Source organism: Podarcis raffonei, chromosome 13, assembly GCF_027172205.1.
Source record: "Podarcis raffonei isolate rPodRaf1 chromosome 13, rPodRaf1.pri, whole genome shotgun sequence".
Lineage (NCBI taxonomy): Eukaryota > Metazoa > Chordata > Lepidosauria > Squamata > Lacertidae > Podarcis > Podarcis raffonei.
The window spans coordinates 14,280,071-14,307,957 of record NC_070614.1 but is presented as its reverse complement, the minus strand read 5'-3'; the positions used below and the strand labels follow the sequence as shown (position 1 = coordinate 14,307,957).

Sequence of the window (27,887 nt, the reverse complement as noted above, 5' to 3'; positions counted from 1 at the left end):
TGCAAAGAAACCCAAAATGAGACAGTAGACACCCATGGTTGGTAAGCACAGCAGCAAACAACTGCCAATCCAGTGTCAAGATTTATTCTTCTTTTTTTTAAAGAAACAGCACAAAAGTAATCAAAAACAATTTTGGTAAAGAGGACTGCAGGAACAGAGCAAGACCCCCAAGCTTGCATAAATCTTGGCCCAGGACAAGAAGCCAAAGATGGCAACCCTTCCAGGCTGCAGCTACGACTGGGGCATGGCAGTGAAGCCAGGGGTCCCGGGTGGGCATTGGAGGATGGGGGAGAGAGTGGATTTATTCTCTCTGGCAATGCCTCAAAAGAAGAGAGTATTCCCTCCACGTAGGGGGCAAGCGTAAGGCAGCAGGAACCCCCTTCATGATCAGAACAGCAAACTGGCAGAAGTCGCCCAGCTCTCCTGCACACGCTTACAAATGTCCCTCCCTGAAAAAAAGCAGAGCTCGCTCCAGTGCCCAAGTATTGGGAGAGCCCAGACACGAAAAGGCAATTCAGAGCAACGCATGGGCTTGGGTAGAGCGATGGGTGAAGGCACCTGTGTCCCAGCGGAGTGGCTTCTGTTTAATGCATTCAGTGCCCCTCCAGGAACAACGGAAGCCAGACGGACAGCAGTGGCGTTTGTCAGAGCAGCAGGAGCCCTGCAGGGGGAGACAAAGAGAGAGGCAAAAATGATGGGGTGATACTTCCTGTCGGAAAGGAGTACTCAAGACTTAGAAAATCTAGACAACTTCCTGTTTAAAAGATTGCAAGGCACTGAAAAGACGGTACTAGGATGTTTATTCATGTTTCTGCTCTGTCTCAAGAGGCCTTACTTGGACCCTCGAGGAGGCTGGTGAATTTGAAAAACCCATCAAGATTGGTGGAAAAAGGAGTGACAACCCAGCACCAACAAGTCCATGGAGGAAGCAGGTTCAGAGCCACCCCTGGATTAGCTGCAAGTAAGAAAGGAGGAGGGATAAAGGACTCAAGACAGAGGTTGGTGGGGCAGCCCCATTTACCCCCATGGGCCAGCCTCCACTTGGACCCCCCGTGACAGGATAGCAGTAGAGACAAGTAATAACTCTTGCAGCCCATGTACAGATAGCCTCAGACAAAGATTACGCATTGAGAATTTAATATTTGTCAAAACCATAGTAACACATGGATTAACATATACTTAAGACTACAAAAAACTATAGTATATATTATTGAACTACCGTATTTTTCGCTCCATAGGGCGCACCTAGTTTTCAGAGGGGGAAATCAAGGGGGAAAATATTATTCTCCCCTCCCCCCCAGCTCTGGGAGCAGCGGACAGGCTGCACACAGCCTATGCGCTTCTCGCAGACCTTCTCCCTGCTTTTGCGGGAGGTGGGGGAATTCCCCCACCTCCCGCAAAAGCCCACAGGAGCCGCGCACGGGAGCCGCGCACGGGAGCGCGGCTTTCCCCCACTGCCAGCCTCAAAGACCAAACTCTCCTGGCTTCAGCGAAAGGAACCTGAAGCCTCCTGAACGCAGTGGGAACTCGCGCTGCGCTCCGAAGACTTCAGACTGCTATCGCTGAAGCCAAGGAGCCTGCATTCGCACACACATTTCCCCTTAATTTTTGGAGGGGGAAAAGTGCATCCTAGAGAGCGAAAAATACGGTACTTCTTAAAAGGGTTTTTTAATGTACAGTCATACCTTGGTTTTCAAACAGCTTAATGCTCGTTTTGTCTCCTGAATGTTGCAAACCTGGAAGTGACTGTACTAGTTTGCAAACTATTTTTGGAAGCTTAACGTCCAGCGGGGCTTCTGATTGGCTGCAGGAGTTTCCAGCAGCCAATCAGAAGCCGTGCTTTGATTTCCGAACATTTTGGAAGTCGAACGGACTTCTGGAATGGATCCCGTTCGACTTCCAAGGTACGACCTATTCTCTTGCCTTTTTTATTTTATATTTATACTTTTGTTGAGATTATTACAAAGTAATACCCCCTTCCCCTCGGAACAGGAGGAGCTTCATGAGGATGGGAGGGAGAAATGCCACACCAACAAGAAGCAAGGCAAGACTCAAATCGCATCATCCATAAGAAAGCACGATCGTCATTACTGGTGCTGCAGAGTGGAAATTTTTCCAGTAATTCATCTAACTTCACTGGTAACAGTGATTGGATGCCAATTGGAAATGTGATATTGGCTGTTTCAAAGGTGGCCGGTTTGGGTTTTTTGTAGCTTTGTTTAGTAAACACAAGCAAAATAAAAATAAATTTGCACAGGAATTTTTCTTTTGTTCAGAATTTCCCAGAAAACTCACATGGCTGATGATGAGATACAAGACTTCCCAGTTGTAGTCCAGCAATGGCCACAATCCCCTCCTGCTTTCTACCTCCGTGTTTCACTCCCTTTAAGCCATCGATCCTGCTTCTCAGGATCTTTCAAACTAAGATAGCCACCCTCCCATGACCTCTGCTCAAAATCTTATCCAGTCGGCACCCCGCCAAACACACAAGTCCTCCCTGCTAACCAGTTCGAACCTGCAACCAACCCCGCCCCTGCCCCCCAGCACAGCCACTGACCTTGTCGTAAGGGCAACAGGCCCATCCGCCTGAGCTGGACTTGCAGCAGGTCTGGTGGTCGTGACAGTAGTGCTGATCACCGCACGACACATCCCGGCCGGACGTGGCGGCGCGCGAGGAACTCAGCAGAGCTCCTGCAGGCAGGAGCCTGGGCCAGAACTGCTTCTCGCATGTCCGAGCTGCCACGTTGCAGGTGTAGCCCAAGGGGCAGCAGTGTTTGTGATCCTCGCAGCAAACAGCCTGCAGAAGCAGAGAGAGAAAAGCTTTTTGTCCTCAGCGTCTGTCCTGATGCCGCAACACTCGATGACCTAGCCAAAGCGTTGCCCATACGTGAAAGGGGGTTTGCTTTTAACTGCTAAAAAGGATACAAGTTTCTGTTATAAACCAACGTCTCCCCAGTGGAGAAGACATGGCCAAATGCTGTGCAATGAACAAAAACAAGGGGGTGGAAAAAAGGGAATGGCTGACAAACTGAAATGTGCGCCTCTTTTTAAGAATTACCGTATTTTTCGCTCTATAAGACGCACCAGACCACAAGACGCACCTAGTTTTTGGAGGAGGAAAACAAGAAAAAAAATATTCTGAATCTCAGAAGCCAGAACAGCAAGAGGGATCGCTGCGCAGTGAAAGCAGCAATCCCTCTTGCTGTTCTGGCTTCTGGGATAGCTGCGCAGTCTGCATTCGCTCCGTAAGACGCACACACATTTCCCCTTACTTTCTAAGAGGGAAAAAGTGAGTCTTATAGAGCAAAAAATACGGTACTTGCACCCTGAGAAATCTCCGCTTTCGTTTTACACGAACTCAAGTTTTTAGACCTTAAAGCTGTGGAGACAGCGTTGAAGAAGAAGAAGAGGAGGAGTTTGGATTTGATATCCCGCTTTATCGCTACCTAAAGGAGTCTCGAAGTGGCTAACATTCTCCTTTCCCTTCCTCCCCCAGAACACTCTGTGAGGTGAGTGAGGCTGAGAGACATCAAAGAAGTGTGACTAGCCCTAGGTCACCCAGCAGCTGCATGTAGAGGAGCGGGGAAGCGAACCCGGTTCACCAGATTACAAGTCTATCGCTCTTAACCACTACACCACACTGGCTCGAAAAACCTTGGGCGTGTTCTCAGGTTACTGGGGGGGGGGTGAGCAGGAGTCAAGGGGGCTGGGGCCATCTCCCTTGGCTAGTGAATCACACATTTATTTATTGACTGCCAAAACTATTTTTCCCAGAACAGCATTCAGGTTAGTTGCACATACCTCAGAGTTCACAAAGGGTGCCTGAATAGCACCCAACACCCTGCAGAAACCAAGCTGCTGCTTCTCTGACCAGCACCCTCCAGCTCTGCCTCCTGCCACCTGCTCCATCTTTTTCTGTGCTTTGCCCTGCTCGCTGCCTCTGCCCAAGCCGCTTGCCCCATTTCCTAATAGATCACAGTCTATTCCAGCATCACACAGTGCAAGGCTGCCTCCCGCATGTCAAATCAGTCGCCCAGTGCCCTGGCATGCTTTCGCTTCAGCGTTCTGTGCTGGCACCTGGGCAGAAGGTAAAGGGAGCCCTGACCATTAGGCCCAGTCGTGACCGACTCTGGGGTTGCAGCGCTCATCTCGCTTTATTGGCCGAGGGAGCCGGCGTTTGTCTGCAGACAGCTTCCGGGTCATGTGACCAGTATGACTAGGCCGCTTCTGGCGAACTAGAACAGCGCACAGAAACACCGTTTACCTTCCCGCCGGAGCGGTACCTACTTATCTACTTGCACTTTGATGTGCTTTCGAACTGCTAGGTTGGCAGGATCAGGGACCGAGCAACAGGAGCTCACCCCGTCGCGGGGATTTGAACCGCCGACCTTCTGATCGGCAAGTCCTAGGCTCTGTGTTTTAACCCACAGCGCCACCCACGTTAAGTTTATGCAAAGCCCCGGCTGCACTCACGTTGGGTAGCTGGCAGCAGCTCCACCCGCCCGAGACATCCCTGCAGCAGGTCTGCCCTTCCTCGCAGCTGGTTGTGTCGTTGCACTGGATGCCACGGTTCTGAGTCACACCGGCAGGATGCTTGGGAGCCCAAGGTAGAGAGTGCTGCGGCGACTGGCAGGTTTTCTGACCTGGATCGCAAGTGTAGTCTTTGGGGCAGCAGTGGACACGGTCTGGGCAACAGACAGCCTGCAGGGGAGGCAGGAGAGAGATACAAGAATAGGAGCTGGCAAGATTTAACAGATCAGAGACCAAAACGACAAAAAAAGTCTGAGAACCACTGGCCTCGGGCATCGCTGTGAATTCACAAGAGGCCAAGAAAGAGGAGCAGGATTTGAATCTGGGACTTCCTGGGGTCAGAGCTCAGTCCCTTATGCTGCACCAGCTCTTTAGGAGACGATGACTACAAGGGCTGAACCCCAGGAACCGTTTTCCCAGCTGGATTGGCCAATGGGGAGAAGGTGAGCCACCAAAGAGGTTCCTCTTTTGAGAACCATTGCCTGCCACAAAGGCATATTACAGCAGGGGAAGGATTCCCCTTTGTTTAAAAAGAGAGTTCAAGTTAGGTTTTTCTTGAACTGCACAGAACAGCACCGTCACTTTAGTTTCACACTTGATAGCAACTTGTTGGGGACTCTTCCGCCACCCCAGCTTACCTCTGGGAAGGGGCAGCACCCCCACTCGCCCGAGGGCATCCGGCAGCAGGTGTGCCCGTCTGGGCAGCTCGCCTTGTCGTCACACCTGATGTCATTCACCTCCCTCGGCTGAATGAGAGCCATCGAGACCTGCCGGGAAGGCCGTCTGCTTTGGACGCAGGAGCCGTGTTCCTCGTCACAGGTGTAGCCCCCAGGGCAGCAATGCTTTTGGTCAGAGCAGCAGACGGCCTGCAGAGGAAAGGAAGGGAGGGTGAGGACTCGCCCCTCATCAGGGGCCTATAGGCAGCTCCCCAAATCAACCACTCTTTACCTGTAAAGAAACCGCTGCCGCCATGACATACCCACACACATTTTGGGGATAAACCCGCCCGCTCGACATACCTGTGGGAAAGGGCAGCACGCCCAGCCCAGCGCTCCGGCCGTGCAGCACGTCTGCCCATCTGCGCAGCTGAACTCGTCGTTGCATTTCACGTTCCTGCTCAAAGAGGCGAAGCCAACGACGGCCGGCTTCTTCTCCAGCCAAGGGATGCTGCTTCCGTTCTTGGTGCAAGTGCCTTCCGACAAGTTGCACTGGTAGTTGGCAGGGCAGCAGTGGGAGCCGTCCTTGCAGCAGATGGCCTGGGGGGGGGGGGAGCAGAGGGGGGGGGAAGGAACTCGTGAGCCTGGAAGGAATCGGGGACAGGATTTACAATCCCTGACTCTGAATGGTGGCAGGGTCTCTGGTCTCACCAAGTCTTCAATGGGATTTTGTTTGGAGACCCAAGTCAACGATGCTACGGGAATCAACGGAATAGCCTACTCCTGTTCCTAAAGGTAAAGGTACCCCTGCCCGTACGGGCCAGTCGTGTCCGACTCTAGGGTTGCGTGCTCATCTCGCTTAAGAGGCCGGGAGCCGGCGTTGTCCGAAGACACTTCCAGGTCACGTGGCCAGCGTGACGAAGCTGCAGCTGGCGAGCCAGCACCAGCGCAGCACACGGAAACGCCGTTTACCTTCCTGCTATAAAGCGGTACCTATTCATCTACTTGCACTTAAGAGTGCTTTCGAACTGCTAGGTGGGCAGGAGCTGGGACCGAACGACGGGAGCTCACCCCGCCGCGGGGATTCGAACCGCCAACCATACGATCAGCAAGTCTTAGGCACTGAGGTTTTACCCACAGCGCCACCCGCATCCCACTCCTGTTCCTAGTCAGCTTCAAATTACAGGCTGATTTTGTAGGTTTTTCAAAAGAATACATGGGGTGGGGGAACGGCATTATATGCTGGGGGGGAGGCCCTGACCAGATGAGTTTTTCCTTCATTGCTAATGAAACCTCACATTTTTCTTCCAAATGTGTTGGAAGCCCCAGGGACAGAGCAGTTGTGCAGGGGAAGTGCTAGATGGCATGTAAGGGCAGAAGAGTCCCTTCCCGATCCATCGGGACAAAGTAATGAAATTATTACTAATCTGGCAAATCACTGGGCACCCCCAGCTGCCAAATGCAAAGCCAGAACCAAATTAGATGGGATTGCATCAGGTTAGGGAGCTGCTGCCATCCTGCAAAAAGTGGGAGAACCAATTTAAATGGGAAACGCAGGGGAGACAGCCGGGCTGAAAACTTGCCAGCCCATATTTTACTTCCCCGCATATCCCTCTCTCCAGGCGCTTTGGGCTTCGACACTGAAAAGGCTTGGGAAAGCAGAGAGGGAAAGGAGCCCAAGAAAAGGAAAGAAGGGGCCTAGAAATATCACTGACCACAACACAAACCATAGGGCAGGTTACAGGTAGGTAGCCGTGTTGGCCTGCCGTAGTCAAACAAAAATAAAAAATTCCTTCCAGTAGCACCTTAAGAGACCATCTAAGTTTGTTATTGGTATGAGCTTTCGTGTGCATGCGATTGGCGAGGGGGAGACTGAATTTCACCGAGCAAAAGCCACTGGTTTCTAGTTGTCAAGATGCACTTCCTTGCTGGGTAACGGCATTATGCAATCTGCTGTTCACCCCACAAATGGGCTCTGCTTGTTCCCATTTTACAGACAGCAAAACTCTGGCCATGAGCACACTCCCAGCACAGCCAGGCTTGAACCCACTTCCCCCCCTTTCCGTTCCACAGCCAAGACACTTGGAGCGCACAGGCCACTGTGGCATTTGGCAGTGAGTGTTGATTTGGCCGGCCCTGGCAGAATACCCAATTTTCGGGGCAGGGAGGAAGAGATGGAACCTGCCCCACCCTCCTCTTACCTCTGGCAAGGGGCAGCAGCCCCACGCACCCGATGACAGACGGCAGCAGGTGTGCCCTTCTGGGCATTCCGTGTGGGCATCGCATGGCACTGCCATGCCCGCAGAGCTCGCAGGCGGGGAGCGTGGCTCTGCTTTTGCCAGCCACGGGATGCTTCTGCCGCCTTCGTCGCAGGTCCCAGCGGTCACGTTGCATGTGTAGCCCTTTGGGCAGCAGTGGACGTGGTCTGAGCAGCAGACAGCCTGGAAAAGGACAAGGAAGGCTCTCAGGTTCATTTGTGGAGCAGTCGACACAGAGAGGGCACAAGGAGCTGCCACCTAGCCATGGAAGAAAGACCCTCCCCACCAGCCCAGCTAGCAGAGATCCTTTTCGACATAGAGGTACCTGAACATTTTCAGGCCACCATCCCCTGGGTCTCACGGAGACTCAGAATGCAGCTGCCAGGCTTGTGACTGGGAGCAGCCGCTGGGACCATATACAGTGGTACCTCGGGTTACATACGCTTCAGGTTACAGACTCTGCTAACCCAGAAATAGTACCTTGGGTTAAGAACTTTGCTTCAGGATGGGAACATAAATCGTGCTCCGGCGGCGTGGCGGGAGCAGAAGGCCCCATTAGCTAAAGTGCTGCTTCAGGTTAAGAACAGTTTCAGGTTAAGAACGGACCTCCAGAACAAATTAAGTTCTTAACCCAAGGTACCACTGTAACTAGTCCTAAAGGATCTTCAGTGGCTCCCAGTATGTTTCTGAGCACAATTTAAAGTGTTGGTAATGACCTTTAAAGCCCTAAACGGCTTCGGCCCAGTGTACCTGAAGGAGCATCTCCACCCCCATTTTTCAGTCCACACACTAAGATCTAGCTCCAAGGGCCTTCTGGTGGTTCCCTCACTGCGGGAAGTGAGGTTACAGGGATCCAGGCAGAGGGCCTTCTTGGTAGTGGCGCCTGTCCTGTGGAACGCCCTCCCATCAGATGTCAAGGAGATAAACAACTACCAGACTTTTAAAAGACATCTGAAGGCAGCCCTGTATAGGGAAATTTTAAATGTCTAATGTTTCACAATTTTTTATGTGCTGTAAGCTGCCCAGAGTGGCTGGGGAAACCCAGCCAGGTGGCTGGGGAAACCCAGCCAGATGGCTGGGGTATAAATTAATAATAAATAATGATAATGATGATTATTCCCAGTTACCCCTGCCATATAAAAACATGCAGAATAGTGGCTACTCACTAAGGAACATAATAAGCAACACAGTAAAATTGAAAGCAGTAACCATCTGCTACACATTTGTTCAAAATCCAAAATTGAACTTCGTTCAATTAGTTCAACAAAAATGGAGAAGCTGGTGTCATTGGGTATCAGGTTCATCCAAGTCTGATAGTCATTTACACCTCCAGCGCCCCCTGCCACCCCCTTGCCTCTTAGTGCCCCCTAACACCAGGGGGCAGTAATGCCCCCTTTCGAAACCACGTTTTTAACAGCAGGTACCGGTGACAAGGCCTGGTACCCTCCACAGGCAAAACTATAGTAAGGTTACCAGACGTCCCCGTTTCTTGGGGACAGCCCCCGGATTTACATATCAGTCCCCTGACAAAATCCATCTATTTAGCAGGAAGTTGAAAAGTGTCCCCGGATTCATTGGGGGGGGGGGGGAACTGGTAACCTTAAACTATAGGATTTGTCCTGTCCCGTCCCCCCCACTATGGCCACTTCCTGACTTGAGTCAAAACCCTTGCCCCACAGAAGGAAGAAAGGAAGTTGTCTTGGTCCACCAAGTTCAGGACGGACTGGTGGGATTTCAGAAGGGACCCTGTAGGCGCCAGAGACTGAGTCTTGGACCACCTGCACCCCTGTCCCCTCATCCATCGCTCCTCTTACCTCCTCCAATGGGCAGCACCCCCATTCGCCTGGGCTTCGCAGGCAGCAGGTGTTCCCATCTGGGCAGGTGTGCTCATCGTCGCACTGGACAACACCGACTACAGGAAGGAGAGGGAGGCTCATCGGAATGGGAACCAAGAATGCCCTACCTCAAGGCTGTTTTGGGCAGCCCTTGGCAACAATTAACTCCCCCCCTGAACCCCCCCCCACTGTCTTGCCAAGGCCGGGTAAGTGAGGTGCTGGGCTTTGGGAAGAAGGTATGGTGTTCTGGCAGTCATAGCGTCCTGCCTCCTTTCCAAAGCCTAGTAGTGCTTTCCTAGCTTTAGGAAGGAGGTGGGAGGGCTCTAGGACTGCCAGAGCCTTACACCTCCTTCCCGAAGCCTGGTGTGTTGCTTAGCTGGTATGGGGAAGGCAGCATGAGGGGTGAGGAGTATCAAGTTTTGGTCTCACTCCCTTAGGAGCAGAGGAAGCTGCATTATACCGCGCTAGAGCATTGGCCCATCTAGCTGAGGACTGTCTACACTGACTGGGAGTGTCTCGTCACTGTTTCAGACACAGATCTCTCCCAGCCCTAACCTGGGGATGCCAGATAGATAGATATAGATAGATAGATAGATAGATAGATAGATAGATAGATGATAGATAATTTATTACGGTCGGAGACCAGCTTATAAAACACACTTGGGGGTACAGTCACAGAAGGAAAACAAACAATTGAAACAATGCACAACAATAAACCACCGCACCGAGCTGACCCAGAGTCACCCATAGAACCGAGTTTGGGGATTTTCTTAACGAACTAGTTGGGAGATGGTCTGTGCCTACAGATCTGTACACAGAATCTGGCGACCATCCGGGTCGTCTTCTGATCTTTGCCTAACAGGAATAGGTCGAATTTTTGCTTTTCTGAGAGGTCAGCGAGCCTCACCAGTAGGGGATCAATGGTCTTAACTACGTGCCTCTTCATAAAAGGGGCATCTAAAGAACAAGTGCTCTGGGCTTCCTATCTCCCCCAATGAAGAGGCGCAAAGTCTCAGTGTATGGGACTTTTTTCAAGGCTCCTTCCAGGACCAGCAAGGGCAGGGCCGAGCTTCTGGTGAGTGTAAAGGCCCTTCTTGCAGGAGATGCCAGAAATTGAACCTGGGACCTTCTGCTTGCAAGGCAGATGCTCCTCCAATAAGCAGCAGCCCCTCTCCAAAAGTCTACATCATGGGGAGCCAACCTGGTGCCTTTCTGAAGCAGCTGACCTACACCTCCCAACCACTTCTGACACCATGATGCTAGCTATCCCCATTCAACATAATGTGCGCAGGCGTCAATTTTCGCCTCCCTTGCTGCTTTGCAGAATACCACCCCCCACACACCGAGTCCTGCCTCACCTGTTTGGCGGAGGTCCGCAGCGAGGTGCAAGATGGGCCATGACCTCTGCGGGGTCATAGTGCATCGCGAGTGCTCCAGGTCGCACGTGGTGCCCTGTGGGCAGCAGTGAAGGTGGTCCCTGCAGCAGACAGCCTGGCAGGAGGCGAGGAAAGGTTGTGGGCATTAGATCCACAACAGCACTGCCTGCATCTGCCTAGCTTGGGACGCAGGGTGGGCTGGAGGGCACCAGTTCATGCCAAACATTGCAACCCATGCTTCTGTTTTGAGGGCTGCATCTTTTCCATATCTTGCTGGTACGGGCAAGCAAGCCCAGAGGACAAGTGCTAATTTACAGCAAGGCTTCACGGAAAAGAGGGCCAACAGACACCCCAAAGCTCCCCTAAAATGAATCAAGTGTTGGGGAGTCAAGGTCCTCAGAAGAAGCTGCACTGGTGGATCTGTGTTGCTGAGAGTAAGACTGGGCAATATATCGTCCAAAATCAGTTTGAAGTCCATATCATGATATTGGTTTCATAATTTTTGACCTGGAAATGTATCGCGAATCACGATGTGTGTGTGTGTATGCTCTGTGCAAAAGTCACAATGTGGGGGAAACCGTGAAGCCAGCCAATGCCTCTACAATGCTCTGTCCTTATTTCAGACATTGTGATACAGTCATACTTTGGGTTACAGCCGCTTCAGGTTGCGTTTTTTTGGGTTGCGGACCGCTGAAACCTAGAAGTACTAGAATGGGTTACTTCTGGGTTTCGGCAGTCACGCATGCGCAGAAGTGCTGGATCGCAATCTGCGCATGCGCAGATGCGGTTTGTGAATGCTGCGGGTTGTGAATGTGCATCCCGCACAGATCACGTTCGCAACCCGAGTGTCCACTGTATATTGGTATCTCGCAAAGTTCAGCTTGTGATAAATTGCGATGTCGAAAACCAGGCATCGCCCAGCGCTAGAGTGGAGTACAAGCCTCAGGGAAGTGGGCAAATGAAAGAGGGAGGTGATTTCTTGCTTCACCCCCACAGCCAAAATCCAATGTACAGTGGAACTTTGGTTCTCGAACAGCTTAGTTGACGAACAAATCGACTCCGCAACGCCTTGGTTTTCGAACAGTTTCAAGAGTCAAACGGACTTCTGGAACAGATTGAGTTCAAGAACCAAGGTTCCACTGTATGTTGGTCAAAAAACAAAGCTGCCACAATTTGAATTTAGCGAGAGCCGCAGACACAGCAACACTGGCCCCTTCCACTGGACCCACCCAATCCCATCCAGTTGTCTTTCTGAATTTGATGCTTACATTGGGTAGGTGGCAGCAGCCATATTGGCCCGTCGGGAGAATGCAGCAGGTGTCTGTATCCGGGCAGCTGGACTGATTACCTGGGCAGAGACTGTTCCGAGGTGAATCTGCAGAGGAGGTTCAGAGACAGGAATTTAAGAGGGTAGGATGCGCTGCCTTGTCAGAAGGGGAATGAAGAACTGCTGCACTGAATGGGCAGCAACTCCAGGTCCATCCCATCCTTCACTCCCCGTTCCGTACCCAACAGAACTGCTCGCCTGGTCGCTGGGAACTTCTTCCGAAGAGGGTGCTCCCCGGAGGCTGCAAAGCACCGCGCGTGTGGCAGGTCGCAAGTTGTGTTGTGTGGGCAGCAGTGGATCTTGTCTTCACAGCACAATGCCTTGGGAGAAAAAGAGGCGAGGAATGTGACAGCAAGCCCAAAATCCATTATTTCAACTGATTTTATTTTAATTTTCATGTTGCTGTTAGCTTAGGGGTTCATGGTTCTTTCAATATTTAATTGTAAGCCACCCTGATCATGTATCCCAAAGATTGTGCTTTTATTATTGCCTTTTATACCCAAACAAGTTTCTAGTCTAGCATGGATGATGGGAGGTGTAGTCCAATGACCACAGATAACAGCCACAGGCTTCCCATCCCTGCCTGATTTGATTTGCTGCTTGCTTCACACACACACCTCAATTACCTGGCCCTAATTCTAAGTTATCTGCTCACAAGTACATCAACAAACACATTATTTTTCCTTCAAGAAGCACCACCTCAAGCTTGTTAGCAGCTATATTACACAGACTCTTTTGCCAATGGCATCAGAAAGTTCAAGAGCACTTGTGTCTTTGAGATGTTGAGTTCGTAATGGCTTTCTCTTGAGGTTTTTTTTTTACATTTTTAAATATTTAGTTAGGTTTTTTAAGAGGTGTCAAGTTGCATCCCAGCATAATTACTTAAGGAGGAGCTTCAGTTCTGAAACACATCCAGCTATAATACTGCATTCAGCTATAATGAAACTCTCACAGATGTGGACTTTGGAGAACCCATTTCTGCTTTTTGCATTCTCTCACGAATTTGCCCCCTGGTTCTTTTCGAGTTTTTCTTTTCTTTTTGCATGACCTGGAGCCGTTCTATAGTGCACCTGCTCTCTTGCACAGACTCCTCCCCACCCCCCAGCTAGTCAATGGGTCTTGTTACCCCGTAACACCCACTCTCCCCTCTGGGAATCTTCAGGGATTCAAGCTGCACAGATACACTTGGTATCAACGGTACAAGGTGTGACCCAGAAGTTGCTCCACAACCTCCTGTTCAATACATGAACTTAAAACCAAGTCAGACCCAAGCAGTGAGGGATCCAAAGGCGGATCTTGGGGCAACCTGGAAGATCAACAGGGATTTCCTACTCTGTTGTTTAATAACAGCATCAACCAAACTACACACCCAGTACAACTGCTGAAGTGCAGGAAGTTGGGGCGGGTGACGAGGATTGTATTCTGTGGAGGGGAACCCCATTACGGTAGAAGGGGCACTGCCCCACCAACCTCGCTCTTCCAGAGGGCAGCTCTGGTTTATCTGCTTTCTACTCCTCAGTCTCAATGCTGCCCTTGCAGAACTCGCCAGAGAGCAAGATGGTGACAGAAGGAGATTGAGTTGGCTTCGCTTGGCGTTGGCTCTGGCGCCACCTGCTGTTGGGCTCCTTGTCTCCTGCTCTACCAGTCCCAAACATGCACCAGCCACCACTGAATTTTATGTGTGCGGAAGGACTGGGACTCAGTTCGGTTCAGCTACTCACATTCATGGGCTCAGAATTATTTAATTGTTAAGTGCTGGCCTTTTGTGTCTGGTTCTGGCTGGCAGATCTTTGGGTTCTAATCAATAGCAAAGCAGAACGTGGGAGCCTGAAGTCCACCCGCCTCTGATCTCGACCACTTTGTCTACTCTGAGAAGACAGCAGTAAGTGCTCAGTCATGGTGCTGTGGCTCCCGCAAGGTCTCAAGACAACTGCAGGTGCCCTTCAGAAGCCTCTGCTTTTCCATCAGATTGGCTTTTAGCGGTCAGGAAAAAGGCAAGCTAAAGATTTAATAATTTACGACATGTTTTCAGATTGTTAGTCACCCAAAGACTAGACATCAAATCAATTAATACCTTAACTTTAGGGGAAAAAACCCACTGTTCTCTGCAGCTTTTGCTTATACTAAGTGTTTTGTGAGTTGCGGAAGCATCTGCAGGGAAAGCACAGAAGGGAACACTGGGTGGGGAATCCAGATCTCTCTTCACTTTAAAACCAAGTTTCTAGTCTTGGGCTGTACATATATGGCTGAAAGCGCACAAGAAACATGTTAAAATCTCAGAAGGAAGAAAGGTGGCTGAGTGGGGTGCTAGGCCTTCAGTGTGGCTTGCAATTAGGAGAAAATAAAAATGACACAAAGTGCTAACAAGTGAAGTGTATATATATATATATATATATATATATATATATATACACCCACAAAAGGACAAATTATGCAAATGAAAGATGCTTGTATCATTTATAGACTGCAGAATTAAGCTTCTTTGGCACTGATTTTTATAGGCTAGTGATGCAGAAGGAAGATATCAGTATGAAATGGCATTGCCAACAGGAACTGTCCATTGTAATCGTGTAATCGTTGGACTTGATAATCTTTGGACTTGACTATCCTTGGACTTTATGACAATAAAAACATATAGAAGGTTAACAGTGATATGATATGTTATTGCCACCAGGAACTGTGCTTTGCAAATTTTTGACATGACGATTACGGTTTTATTATATGTAATGTATGTTGCTTTACAGCCAGTTACATGTGTGTTGTGGTGTTCTGAACATGTTTTACGTAACCGGGCAATTCTGGTGTGTATTGAGCCGAGATTCCTGCATTGCAGGGGGTTAGAACAGATGACCTTTGGGGGTCCCTTCCAACTGTACGATTCCATCTGCCGGGCCCCCATACCTCGGGCATCGGGCAACACCCCCAGACTCCATCGGGCATCATACAACAAGTAGACTCGTTTGGACATTCCGATTCCCCATCTGGACACTGAACAGCACCGACTCTGGCAGGAAAGGTTGGAACTAGAAGCCAAAAGCAAGAGAAAATCCATGTTAAAAGTAAGTTCTAGACGATTTTCGAAAAGCCTGGCATTCAGAGGAAGCCACTGGGATAGTTAGATAATTCTTCTTGCCAGGTTTCGCAGTTCATTGTTCCGGCTGTGACCACCCCTCTCTCCTTTCCATCACCCTGCCCCAAGGTACCTTCACTCTTAGAGCAGGATTTCCCATCAGGACTGCAGCGGGAGCCAAGAGGGCAGCAATAGTGACCGCCAGCACAGGAGATGCCCTGTAAGAGAGGAGCATAGCTGTCAACTTACAGATTCGAAAATAAGGGACCAGCAGCCAAAATGAGGGATTTTAGTCAACCAGCTGAAATACAAAGTTAAAAGGGACCAGATAATTTTGGAGAACAGCGCCGGTTTTTAGCCCTTCATTTCCAGAGGTTGCTGCTCAAGTTGATGAAACACTGCAATTAAAGAACTACAAGCAGCAACCACTTCTGGCGCAAAACAAAGTCCAAGCTACAAAGATGCTACCCCAGGCAGAGACGCTCAGTTTGGCGGCAGGGCCCGAGGTTCCCACCAGTCCCGGCGGGAAGGGGCTCCCGGGGGCTGAGGCTGGTGAGAGGAGGCCGGAGGGGGGCGGGCCGGGCAGCCAAGCAACACATTTGGAGCCTCCCTCCTTCCTGGCCGGCAGGGAGGGAGGGAGAGGAGCTGCTTCCTTTGAAACCTGGGAAATTTAAGGGACATCATCAATAAGGGACAGCAGCGGAATACGGCACTGGGATAAGGGACTTTCCCACCAAATAAGGGACGGTTGACAGCTATGGAGAGGAGGGGAATGTCAGGGGAAAAGACATTCAGCACAAGAGATGGGGGTGGTGACTGCAGGCTCAGAAGGAACCTGCCTTTGCCTGGACCACGCAGGGCGAGTATTTTCTACGCAGAGGTGTTGGGGACTCCAGTCTGCTCATGAACTAGACAGGGAGGCATGGCAGCCATGTAGCTGGCTGAAGTCACTCAGTGGGATGCCTTCCTTCCACCCCTTTCCAGGACTACAGTCAGTTGCCATCCCCTCCTTCTGTGCTCATTGCTCCACAGTGCTCAGGTTAAGCGGAGATCATGAGGTCGATTCAGAAGGTTGGTGGCTCACCTACTCAAAGGAGAGATTGACTGAAAAATCTTGCAGTCGTGGCTGGGGACAGGAAGAGATTTCAGAGAGGTTTCTGCTGCCTTCACAACTAAAAAGCACCCTACCCACAAACTCTGGCACAGACCTTTCTGAGATGCTCAATATGAAAATCATATTTCTTCTCCTTTTTAATCACCCAGTTAGGTAAAGGTAAAGGGAGCCCTGACCATTAGGTCCAGTCGTGGCCGACTCTGGGGTTGCGGCGCTCATCTTGCTTTATTGGCCGAGGGAGCCGGCGTACAGCTTCCGGGTCATGTGGCCAGCATGACTAAGCCGCTTCTGGAGAACCAGAGGAGCGCACGGAAACGCCGTTTACCTTCCCGCTGGAGCGGTACCTATTTATCTACTTGCACTTTGACGTGCTTTTGAACTGCTAGGTTGGCAGGAGCAGGGACTGAGCAACGGGCGCTCACCCCGTCATGGGGATTCAAACCGCCGACCTTCTGATCGGCAAGTCCTAGGCTCTGTGGTTTAACCCACAGCGCCGCCCGCATCCCTCACCCAGTTAGGAGCAGGGTCCAAATGGAAACAGAGATCTATTAAGTGTTAGAACATCTGTTCTGAGATTTATTTCAGCACGGAGCACAAAAGGGAAGAAGGCAGGCTGAGACTACAAGGTGTGGGACATGGAGGCTGAAACTGTCCCTTTCGGCTATCCCGAAACAGTCCTGGAGAAAGACCTGCACCTTGCAGGAACACCCTCCCCTGTTCTCTTCTGTGTCTCACCTCTTTCCAGGGGCAGCAGGCCAAGTCATCGTCTGGAGTACGCAGGCAGGAGTATTCCGCCGGGCACACACGGCCGTCTAAGCACGCAACACCAGAGGGCTCCGCCACCTGGTGGAGAGAGTTGTCTTGCGGAGGGAACATGCGCAGGGAGGCAGCTGTGAACTGAAAACAGAAAGAAGAAGTGGAAAGGGGGAAGCAGAACTGGCCCTGTGCAGATACCCACACAGACCCAAGACCTCCCTGGAAGAAACAGCTGATCCAGAGCTGTGGGGGGCGGGGAGGTGTCACGTAGCTCAGTCAGTAGGACGCGAGACTCTTAATCTCAGGGTTGTGGGTTTGAGCCCCACAGGGGGCATAAGATTCCTGCATTGCAGGGGGTTGGACCAGATAACTATTGAGGTCCCTTCCAAATCTATGATCCCATGATTCTAGGGTTCTACTCCGTGTTAGAAACTCAGATATATAAGCTTGGCGCCAAATGGCTCCTTAAATGAAGGTTGCGGTCATCAAATCGGAATGTCTAGTTGGAATAGGCCAATATATATGAGAACTGTCCCCTGGGATCAAGTGACTTTCCTTCTTTAAGTTCTCAAAGTTCTTAACCTAAGCTCAAGGTTGTCATCTGAACTAGCCAGATGTTTAACTGAAAATCAATCAGTCAGACCATTGTTTGAAAAAATGAGACTTTAGAGCCCCAAAATGGCAACTGGACATTCTGTTTGGCGTCTGCAGCCTTGGTTTAAGGAGCTATTTGGTGCCTAGATTATATCTGAGTTTCTAACAGTGCATTTAATGGAAGGGAGGAAACAGCTCTGCCTTTACGAAGTTGGGAGAGGGACAAAGACTTGGCTTTTCACCTACTTGTGGAAGGTGCAAATCTGGTTCTCACCTGAGGCTGGTCACAGCAGGAATATCCATCTTCTCCAGAGAGCTTGCAACAAACGGAGGTTCCCTTACAGCTATGGCCATCGGGGCACTGCAGAGAAGAAGCTGACCCTCCGAGCACCAGGCACACAAACAGCTGTACCCACCGCATCTTGGCCAAGAACCTGAGAAGAGAAAGATGGAGAAAAGGACAGGTGTTGGTTAATTACAGGCAAGTCAATGTCTTCCTGCTACACCACTGTGAAATACAACCAGGCCTTTGGGCCTTTAACTATCTGTGGCTTTTTTGAAGTGGGTGGGATGTTTCTAATGTATTCCTCTTTCCTCTTGTTTTTAATGTATCTACGGGGGATTACTGTCTGTTTGGTTGTAAGTTGTTTTGGTGAGAAAGCAGGTTGGCAATAAATCACAGGGCGTCAGTGAAGTTAAGTCTATATTCAAGGAAACAAGGTGGACTCAGGAGGACCGGCCTAGTGGGCACAGTGACTCATCCTGGTAGATCTTGCTCCTGTGAGGCAGTTGTGGGGAGTCTGAAGGTCTCTGACTTCCCACTGTTGCCTAAATCTCCTCCTCCCCTGAATCCAAGCAATCGGAGGCGCCTTCATCTTGCATGTCCTTGCTTCTCCCTCTTCATACCTCTTCTGGTCCTGGGAGACCAGGGAGCAGGGGAGGGGGGGTCACAGCAGCAAGGGGGGACAATGACAACAGCCCAGCTTTCTCACCAGCCTGACTTATCTCTGCCTCTTGCCCTCCACTGCTTCAGCTTCTGCCCCGAGTCTGGACTTCTCTCTGCCACAGACTCCCCCCGCTTCCTAAACCCTGTTGTCTCTTCAGCTTCCGACACCTCCTCCTCCCCGTCTTCAACCTCTTACCACTCATGGTCCTCCCACCACCCACCCCCAGGCTCTGAGCCTTCTTCCCCTGGGGGAAGTCCATGATATCTGGGTTGCCTGGGCAAGATAAAGTGACTGACAAATTTAATTAATAATAATAATAAATGCCAAGAAGCAGACCCAAACATAAACGAGAACATGTGCATCAAAAACGTGACCCAGAACTCTGACCTACTGGAGTATCACATGACTCAGCTGGGTCATCAGCTGACTTAACTGACCCTCGTGTGACTCAGGCATTTTGTACAACATCATGTGAGGAAGCTCTGGGTGTGAACAGAGACGGTAACGGGAAGTTCTAGTCAACGCTGCATTGGGCCAAAGAGTTGCCGGCTGCAGGCTGGAAGGAAAGGCCTGGGTGGTTGTCACTGAGCTCCCACCGCTGCCCAAGAAGTCTTCAAAGCAAGCAAGGCCAACCCTACCATTAGGCAGAATGAGGTGATGACCTCAGACAGCAGATGCCGAGGGGCAGGGTGCAGCGATGAGGTGTTGGGAGCAGTGTGGATTAAAAAAAATCAATGATTTTTTAAAAATTAAATGTTTTTGGAGGAAAAACCTTTCTAAAGATAGTTTTCTATTTAAGTTACATTATAGTCCAAAGGCTATTCATCAGGAAATAAGGATTTGTTTTAAGTTTTTCATGTGCTAAAACTCGGTCTAATTTTTAAAAAATTGTTTAACCACATCAGTTAACAAACATGGAAACATATGCTATAATGTTATTGTTTTAGTTAAATAAATTGTTATTGAGGAAATGATTATTTTTCTCCTTCCAATACAGCAGAAAAGTTGTCCAAATATAAACAGTTAACTTATTAAACCTCACAATAATTTCATAATTATCTATGTATTTCTAATAGTATAACCAAATCAGTAACTTTTATAGCTGTAAAAACTACTCTGAAAATTTATTATTCCAAAAATGAAACCTTTATCTGGTTGTAAAAATTAAGATTATACCAGCAAGAATGAGTCTTTCTGTAAAAAGATGATTTAAATCAAGTCTTACTGACTAGTGCTTTATATTGTGATTTAAATCGATTTGATTTAAATCAAATCCACCCTGGTTTGGCGTACAGAGCTGTGTGTACCCCATGGCCAGCGCTGTACCTCCTGAGCTAGCCGAGTGCCCTCAGGTGAGAAGCAGGATTTTGCTCCATTCCAGTGTTGAGGTAACTACCAGTCCAGCTACCTACTGCACACAGATTAAATTTATTACATTTATATCCCACCAAGGAAGGGACGCGGGTGGCGCTGTGGGTTAAACCACAGAGCCTAGGACTTGCTGATCAGAAGGTCAGTGGTTCGAATCCCCACGACAGGGTGAGCTCCCGTTGCTCAATCCCTGCTCCTGCCACCCTAGCAGTTCGAAAGCACGTCAAAGTCCAAGTAGATAAATAGGTATCGCTCCAGCGGGAAGGTAAACGGCGTTTCCGTGCGCTGCTCTGGTTCGCCAGAAGCGGCTTAGTCATGCTGGCCACATGACCTGGAAGCTGTACGCCGGCTCCCTTGGCCACTAAAGCAAGATGAGCGCCGCAACCCCAGAGTCGGCCACGACTGGACCTAATGGTCAGGGGTCCCTTTACCTTTTACCTTCTCCCACCAAGGAGCTCAAGGTGGCCTACTTGGTCTCCCCACTTTCCCCTCACAACAACCCTGAGAGGTAGGTTGGCTGAGGAAGAGTGACTGGCCCAAGGTCACCCGATGAGCTTCATGGCCGAGTGTGGATTTGAACCCTGGTCTCCCAGACCTGAGTCCAACAGTCTGACCACCACGCCACACTGGAATGGCGCAGGGCATGGGGATGTCTGCTTACCCTTCACCTCAGGCAGCAAAATACATTGGGCTAGACCAGTAGCCACAACTACCACCAGGCCTAGCATGAGAAAATATGAATCCCGTCCCCAGTCCCTCTTCAGAAAAAAGCATTGCTATGTTGCTGTTTTAATTTAAAAACAAAATAAAAAACTTTGTATTTTTTGAATTCTGTATTTGCAGTCCAACCCCGAGGGGATCCTTGGCTGAAAGGTAGCATGACTGCAGGGGGTTAGACTAGATGAACTTTAGGGCCCCTTCCAAACTTTAGAATTCTATGACATAATATGCAATATCTACCCATACTGAGTTTTAGAAAGGCTCTGCCTGCCTGAAGCAAGTGCCTCTTGTAAAGAGGTCGCTGGCCAGGTTAGGGGGTTTGAGGGTGGGTGCGCAGGTGGGTCTGCTGCTGCCCTTGTTTCTCAACTCTTTATTGCCACAGAAGTCCAAAATAGAGCCAAATTGGCAGCCGCAATCAGGAACTGAAATTTATGTGTCCCTGCAACCGAAATGGAAACTTTTGGTCTGCAGCTTCTGTGACTGACTGACACACACACACACACACACACAGAGAGAGAGAGAGAGAGAGAGAGAGAGAGAGAGACTTGAAACGAAACTTTCATGAAACGAAACTTTCAGGGAGGAAGAAGAGGAGGCAGAACAAGCAGATTCCATAAAATGCATGAGCTAGAGAGAAATCAAGGCACTAACGTTCAAGTTAGAAAGCACAGCATCTGAATTGACATGGGTTTCACCTGAACTTAAGCCTGCTCTGCACTCCAGTTCCAAAGTCAACTTCTACCCTTTCCAGCCTATAAAATGAACTTAGCCGCCAGGAATACAAAATCACAATTCCTACCTCTATCCTCCGATTCACCTGATGCCAACTTCATTTACCCACAAAAAGCAGTTAACCGCAATAAAGCAGGAAGACCATTCCTTTCTCCAGAAACAGTAGTTTAGGAATTGTAGAATTAGGTGTTAAGTCTGCGATTTACAGATCTAAAGATTTCTCAGATCAGCTTGCTAGCAGGAGGAGTCAATTAGCCAAAGGGACAACTAGGGTACTTTGCTAAACCTGAGGACAGCTAGTATCTAAAGTGTGCACAATGCAAGACGTAGATTTGAGCAACAGCGGCTTGGGAGAAATATGCACTTCAATCTGGAGTAGCCAGTCCAGACCAGCTAAACTTCATACTCATCATGGTGGGACACCCCAATCTCTTGGCTTCAGAAATCTGATGGGGTTTGCAAGGAAGCCTGGTTTCTTCAGCAGTTGCTCCATAAAGGAGTCATGATGTAAGGATAGGAGTCGTAACTCCCATCAGCCAAGTTCCATAACAGCTGGAGGTCTAGGGTTTTCCCCTCTGTCCCAGCTATAGAGGAACAGAAAGGATGAGAGAACCAGCTGACCTTGACAAGGCTGAACCTAGTTCCTTCTTTGCAATTACTAGTTCCCCAATTCACCTGCAGGTGTTGATGAATGGTTTTAAATGCATGTTCATCATGTGGCACCCTGAAACAGGGTAACCAAAATCAAATATCCACATCATGTGAAAACCATCCTCTGTGAATGCCTGTGCAAAAATCTTTTTCTCCATCTGCAAGAAACTTGCAACTGTGGCGCAGGCCCTCCTTCCCCAATCTATTCCACCCAAGTTATAACGACAAATGAAAGCTGTTGGGATGCTGCACTTCCAAACAGCCACTGGGAAGAGTCAGATTGCTTGGATAACATGATGCCCAGGGATGGGGCAGTGATGGCGCAGTGGTCTAAACCACTGAGCCTCTTGGGCTTGCCGATCGGAAGGTCGGCGGTTCGAATCCGCTCAACGGTGGTGAGCCCCTGTTGCTCTGTCCTAGCTTATGCCAACCTAGCAGTTCGAAAGCACGCCAGTGCAAGTAGATAAATAGGTACTGCTATGGCGGGAAGGCAAACAGCGTTTCCATGCGCTCTGGTTTCCGTCACGATGTTCTGTTGTGCCAGAAGCAGTTTAGTCATGCTGGCCACATGACCCGGAAAGCTGTCTGTGGACAAACGCCGGTTCCCTTGGCCTGAAAGCGAGATGAGCGCTGCAACCCCAGAGTCACCTTTGACTGGACTTAACTGTCCAGGTAGTGATGTATGGAACTGAGAGCTGGACCATAAAGAAGGCTGATCGCCGAAGAATTGATGCTTTTGAATTATGGTGCTGGAGGAGGCTCTTGAGAGTCCCATGGACTGCAAGAAGATCAAACCTCTCCATTCTGAAGGAAATCAGCCCTGAGTGCTCACTGGAAGGACAGATCCTGAAGCTGAGGCTCCAATACTTTGGCCACCTCATGAGAAGAGAAGACTGCCTGGAAAAGACCCTGATGTTGGGAAAGATGGAGGGCACAAGGAGAAGGGGACGACAGAGGACGAGATGGTTGGACAGTGTTCTTGAAGCTACAAACATGAGTCTGACCAAACTGCGGGAGACAGTGGAAGGCAGAAATGCCTGGCGTGCTCTGGTCCATGGGGTCACAAAGAGTCGGACACGACTAAACGACTAAGCAACAACAACAACCATCCAGGGGTCCCTTAACTTTTATGTGCAAATAAATATGAGCAGGAGTGTGCAGGTCACAGCTTCTTCAAAAAGATGTCCTGTTGATCTAACTCGTACTTTTTTTTTTGGCCATCACACACTCACAGAATCAGACCCTGAAAAAGAAGGAGTCATGGAAACCTGTGGCAGTGCTGGTGGGGTGCAGTTGAAAAATGGGAGGAAATTCAGGCTTACAGGTGGCTTGTTGACCTGCACAACTGTGAAAAGACACACTCCCTCCTGCTATATAGCCCTAGGCTTCTCTTGCAAAGCACAGAGAGCTGGCGCTCCTAAATATTACTAGGAAACAGTAGAGAAACAGCCCTCCTTTCCGAACCTGATGTGCCTCTTTCTCCTGTCTGCTGCCCCCCCTCCTTGCAACACAAGAAAAAGCCAATCCCTTACGGAGCCAAACTTTCTTACTTCTCAGAAATCACAACAGAAAGATGATCCAACTAGAGTATGGATCTACACCAACTGCAGTAGTTTTGTGCAGGCAATGTGATCTCGCAAGACATGTCGAAGCAATGTACACGGATGGATCAAATATCTGTTTGTTTTATGTGTTGGTTTTTCCACCAAATCCCTTGTTCTCTAGGTACTCACCCCTCCTGTTGAGTAAACTTGTCTCCATGTCTAAAAAGAGGGTGATCAAGAAATGGCAAAGTGGGAGATTCTCTTGTGGGCCAATTTATTATGCCAACACCTTCAGATCACCAAGGTTGTTCTAAAAAATGGATTCTCTGGTGGTTTTTATTATTATTATACCCCATGAGAGGTGTAAAAGCAGCAGTGCTCAAAGTGAAGGCACTGCAGTCCCTACTCACAGTTGAAGCCAGGGGACATATTCATAAGTAATAATTGTTTCAATTAAAAGGCATGGCAGTGTACCCTTAAATTAGGCATACCAAGCCCCCTTGGGTATTAACTCTGTACAGCATGTCAGTAGCCAAGCAACACCATTTCTCTTTCATAGCAAAATGATTTCTTTGCCACTTAGCACATTGCATTTCTGGGGCTGTTACAGGAAAGACTTGGAAAATGAAAGAGAAACTCAGACGGACATTTTTGCTGCCGTAATCTTGCCAAGCCAGGAAAGGTTCAGGCACTCCCAGCTATGCAGCTCCTTTAAGATAGTGCCAGGACCACAATACAGTGGTACCTCGCGAGACGAATGCCTCGTAAGACGAAAAACTCGCAAGATGAAAGAGTTTTACGTTTTTTGAGTTGCTTCGCAAGACGAATTTCCCTATGGGCTTGCTTCGCAAGACGAAAACGTCTTGCAAGTTTGTTTCCTTTTGCTTAAAACCGTTAATACCCAGGGTGCATTGCTTGAAGAGCTGCAGTTCCGTGCTTCGCAAGACGAAAAATTCGCAAGGCGAAAAAACTCGCAGAACGAATTAATTTCGTATTGCGAGGTACCACTGTAGCTCAAGGTCGGCCTCTCCCCATATGAAGCGACACAGACCGTGAGATCATCACCTGAGGCCCTTCTTTGTGTGCCTCCTCCACAAGAGGTCCGGAGACTGTCTCCACATTTGTGAAAGCTGACCTGGCACCATCATTAGATATTTTTAGGTGCCAGGCAAAAACTTTCCTCCATAACTGGGTCTTTAACCATCTGTGGCCTTTTAGAAGTGAGTGGGATGCTTTTAATGTATTTATTTTCCCCCTTGGTTTTAATGAATCTATTTGGAACCCCCCCCCCAAAAAAATCTATTTGGTTTTAAGTCACTCTGAGTTGCCCTGGGCAAGATAAAGTGACTAAGAAATTACTGTAAATAAATCATAATATATGGAGCTAAAGTGCCGCTGGCATAACCAGATCATATGCCTTGTTACAATCACTCCTAAGTATCGGAACGTTACACTTAAGAAACATGTATCATGCAGGTACACCAAGCCAAGAAGTTCGGATTGGTTGCAGCTCATTCATTTTTGACTCGTTCTTCAACCCCAAAGCATTCCTGGCTAACAGGCCTAAGAATGACAACTACTGGTCTCCCCCAAGATTCATAAAACAACAGAACAGTAAAAATAAAAAAATTAAAATGTTAACTCTACAGCCAGCCGGGACTTAAGTGAACAACATCCAAAAAAAATCCTGGGCAAACAAAAAGGTCTCCACCTGGAGCCAAAGAGATAACAAAGTCCAAGTTTTATCCCTGAGAAGGTGAGCAAAAGGAGTGAAAAAACAGCAATTGCAGACCCTCCCCTACTTTGCCTCCACCAGCAGGGAGACCAAGTACAGATAAGGTGAGGCTCTGGGGAAGATCTCAACAACTGGACATATCCATGCAGAAGGAAATGGTCTTTAAAGTCCGCTGGCCCCAAGCCAAAGAAGGTTTAAACAGTGTTAAGAATTAGCCAAGAGCATTTTGCTCCTGGCTTTCGACCACTTGCGACCAGGCTCCAGGAAGACGTCTAACGTCTCCATCATCTGAAGGTGCCTGTCTGGAGATCATTGGATCTGGACTGTTTTCACAACACATCCTGTAGAATTCTATCAGTTACATTTTACCTGCACAATCGGAATGAATTTCTGGAACCTGCCTGAGCAGGAGCAGTCGCCTTTAAGAAAAAAAAGGTCGCAACTTCTTTTAAGTTTTCAAAGCTCTTAACCTAGCTCATGGTTGTTATCTGAACTAGCCAGGTGTTTAATTGAGAATCAGTCACAGGCAGTCCATCGTTTGGAAAAATAAAGACTTTAGAGCCACCCTACTGCAAAATGGGGAACGCGGGTGGTACTGTGGGTTAAACCACAGTGCCTACACCAAGCAACAGCAGCTTTCCAGGGGTTCACAATAGACGTCTCCCTGCCAGAGCTGGGGATTCAACCTGGAAACGTCTGCATGCAAAACTGAAGACTGATGCCAGACTGCAACGCTCTGGCCTTGCCCTGTCTGCTTGAGATCTCAGCACAGACACACCTACAGAACAAGAGGCGGAACACAGAACTTACAATGATCCAAACTCAACACACGTTGACTTCAACCAGAAGAGAGCACACACACTGATTTTTGGGTTCAGTTTGTGAGGAAGTAAAAACCGAGTTGTGAAAAGGAAGTGCAACGTAGTCTCTTGTACAATAACCACAAGAAGCCATAAACAGAGACAGGACAGCAACCTTCAGGGTGTAGGTATTGAGGTCAACTTATATAGAATCACAGAATTGTAGAGTTGGAAGGGATCCCCGAGGGTCATCTAGTCCAACCCTCTGTAACGCAGGAATAATGTGCACAGCTGCACAGAAAAGGCCACTCTTGCCCAGCTCTACAGAGCATAGTGCAGCTGTTTGTAACCACTATGAGTGTAAGAACCAGGCCTAGCAACCAGCCCCACCTGACACAGCTCAGAATGATTGCTGCTGCTATTTATTTAGCAGAAAAAAACCATCCTCTGGGGCTGACCCCTGGCTTTTAAAGCTGTTGTCAGAGCTGACAATGCAGGACTTAATTATCGACAGCACTTGGCACCAAAGTGAGATCCCAGGGTCAAATCCTGACTGTGTTTTTTATTATTATTTATTACATTTTCTATACTGCTCGTCACCCGAGGATCACAGGGCGGTTTACAATAGAAAAACACAAAAATACATAAGGTAACTTAGTAACAGACCAAGCCTAATTCCCCCCAGTTTAAAAGCCCATAGACTCTTTAATTAGCCAGAGGCCTGGGAGAAGAGGAATGTTTCTTCCTGGAGCCTAAATATATGTAATGAGGGCACCTGGTGAGCTTCTCTGCAATATATCCTGCAAGGCGAGAAAGAAGGCGCACGACAGAGAGAAATGCTCAGTTTCCCATTAATCTGGGGGGAGGTGAAAGGGAGGGGGGGAGAGAGAGAACAACAATGCAACAAACGCAAAGGAGTTCCGCTGTTTGAGATGAGACCAAAGCTTGCATTGAGCCTAGTATTCCGTCTTCAACAGGGTCAGCCTGCTCTCAGGAAGCAATGCTGAAACAGCCAGCTCTCCCTTCCTGTATACTCACTCCCCAACCTCTTGCATGCGCAACTGATAATAACCCTGGGGTGGGGACCCTTCTGCTGTTGCAGTAGGATTCCCCCAAGGCACCGGGGGCTTTCCAAATCAACTCACCCTTTGCACCAGCTTCGCCCCGCAATAAGACTGGCGCGGCAGGACCTTCGCTAGCTGGTTCCTTCCAGCCCCAAAAGCAAAACCCCGGGTGCAAGGCCACGCCTCCGGCTCTCCATGGAATTGGCCGAGCCGCTGTCCCTGCAATCTGTTTGGCCGCTTTTCCTTCCTTTCCCCCTTTTTGGTTGGCTGCTTTGCTATCGCGGGCCTTGCCCCCCCCCCCCCCCGCAGATTGGGAGGCAGTCATATGATCTGTTGCTTAAGTCGATTTGCAAAACGCGCACATGACCCCGGCAGTTCGAATGCGCTTTGTTGCGCACGTGACGAGGCAGGGAAGGGAAGGGGTGGCTTTTTTAAAAAACATTTTTTTAAAATTTCATTTTTGCAGCCTGAACACCGGCTCGGGCTCGCCGGAACTTCTGGTTTACCACGCCGGGGCTCAGCCCCGGAAGTGGTAACCAAGAAAGAGTGCCTCTGAGAGCGTGCCGATTGCTGCTCTGCTTTCCCATCTAGTTGTTGATGTCTGTATGGCATATGCACAACGGCAGCGTTACTGCCGTGAAACACGTGTAAATTAGGCTTTAGGATCATAAAGTTTATTAGGATCATAAAAAGATTGGGCCTCACTAAGTCTTCCTAAGGGTCTGTTTAATCCTACATGCTGTTTGCAGTACATTGTTACCAGTGGTGTAATTCATGTTCTATCATGCACAGGCGTTATAACCAGCT

The 27,887-nt window shown here is 49.2% G+C and overlaps 1 protein-coding gene across 1 annotated transcript; it reads right to left on the bottom strand.

Moving 5' to 3' along the window:
• Positions 1 to 37: 37 nt before the first annotated feature.
• GRN (granulin precursor) lies at positions 38 to 27,380 on the bottom strand. Its single transcript, XM_053361205.1, has 15 exons — positions 27,162 to 27,380; positions 17,791 to 17,950; positions 16,902 to 17,063; positions 15,186 to 15,270; positions 14,884 to 15,005; positions 12,164 to 12,302; positions 11,924 to 12,030; positions 10,638 to 10,770; positions 9,259 to 9,356; positions 7,388 to 7,627; positions 5,550 to 5,786; positions 5,169 to 5,396; positions 4,474 to 4,701; positions 2,558 to 2,797; positions 38 to 661 (listed from the first exon to the last, which is right to left on the bottom strand). Exons 2-15 carry the CDS (start codon positions 17,935 to 17,937, stop codon positions 515 to 517), a joined length of 2,313 nt encoding a protein of 770 aa, XP_053217180.1. The 5' UTR covers positions 17,938 to 17,950; positions 27,162 to 27,380; the 3' UTR covers positions 38 to 514.
• Positions 27,381 to 27,887: the final 507 nt, after the last annotated feature.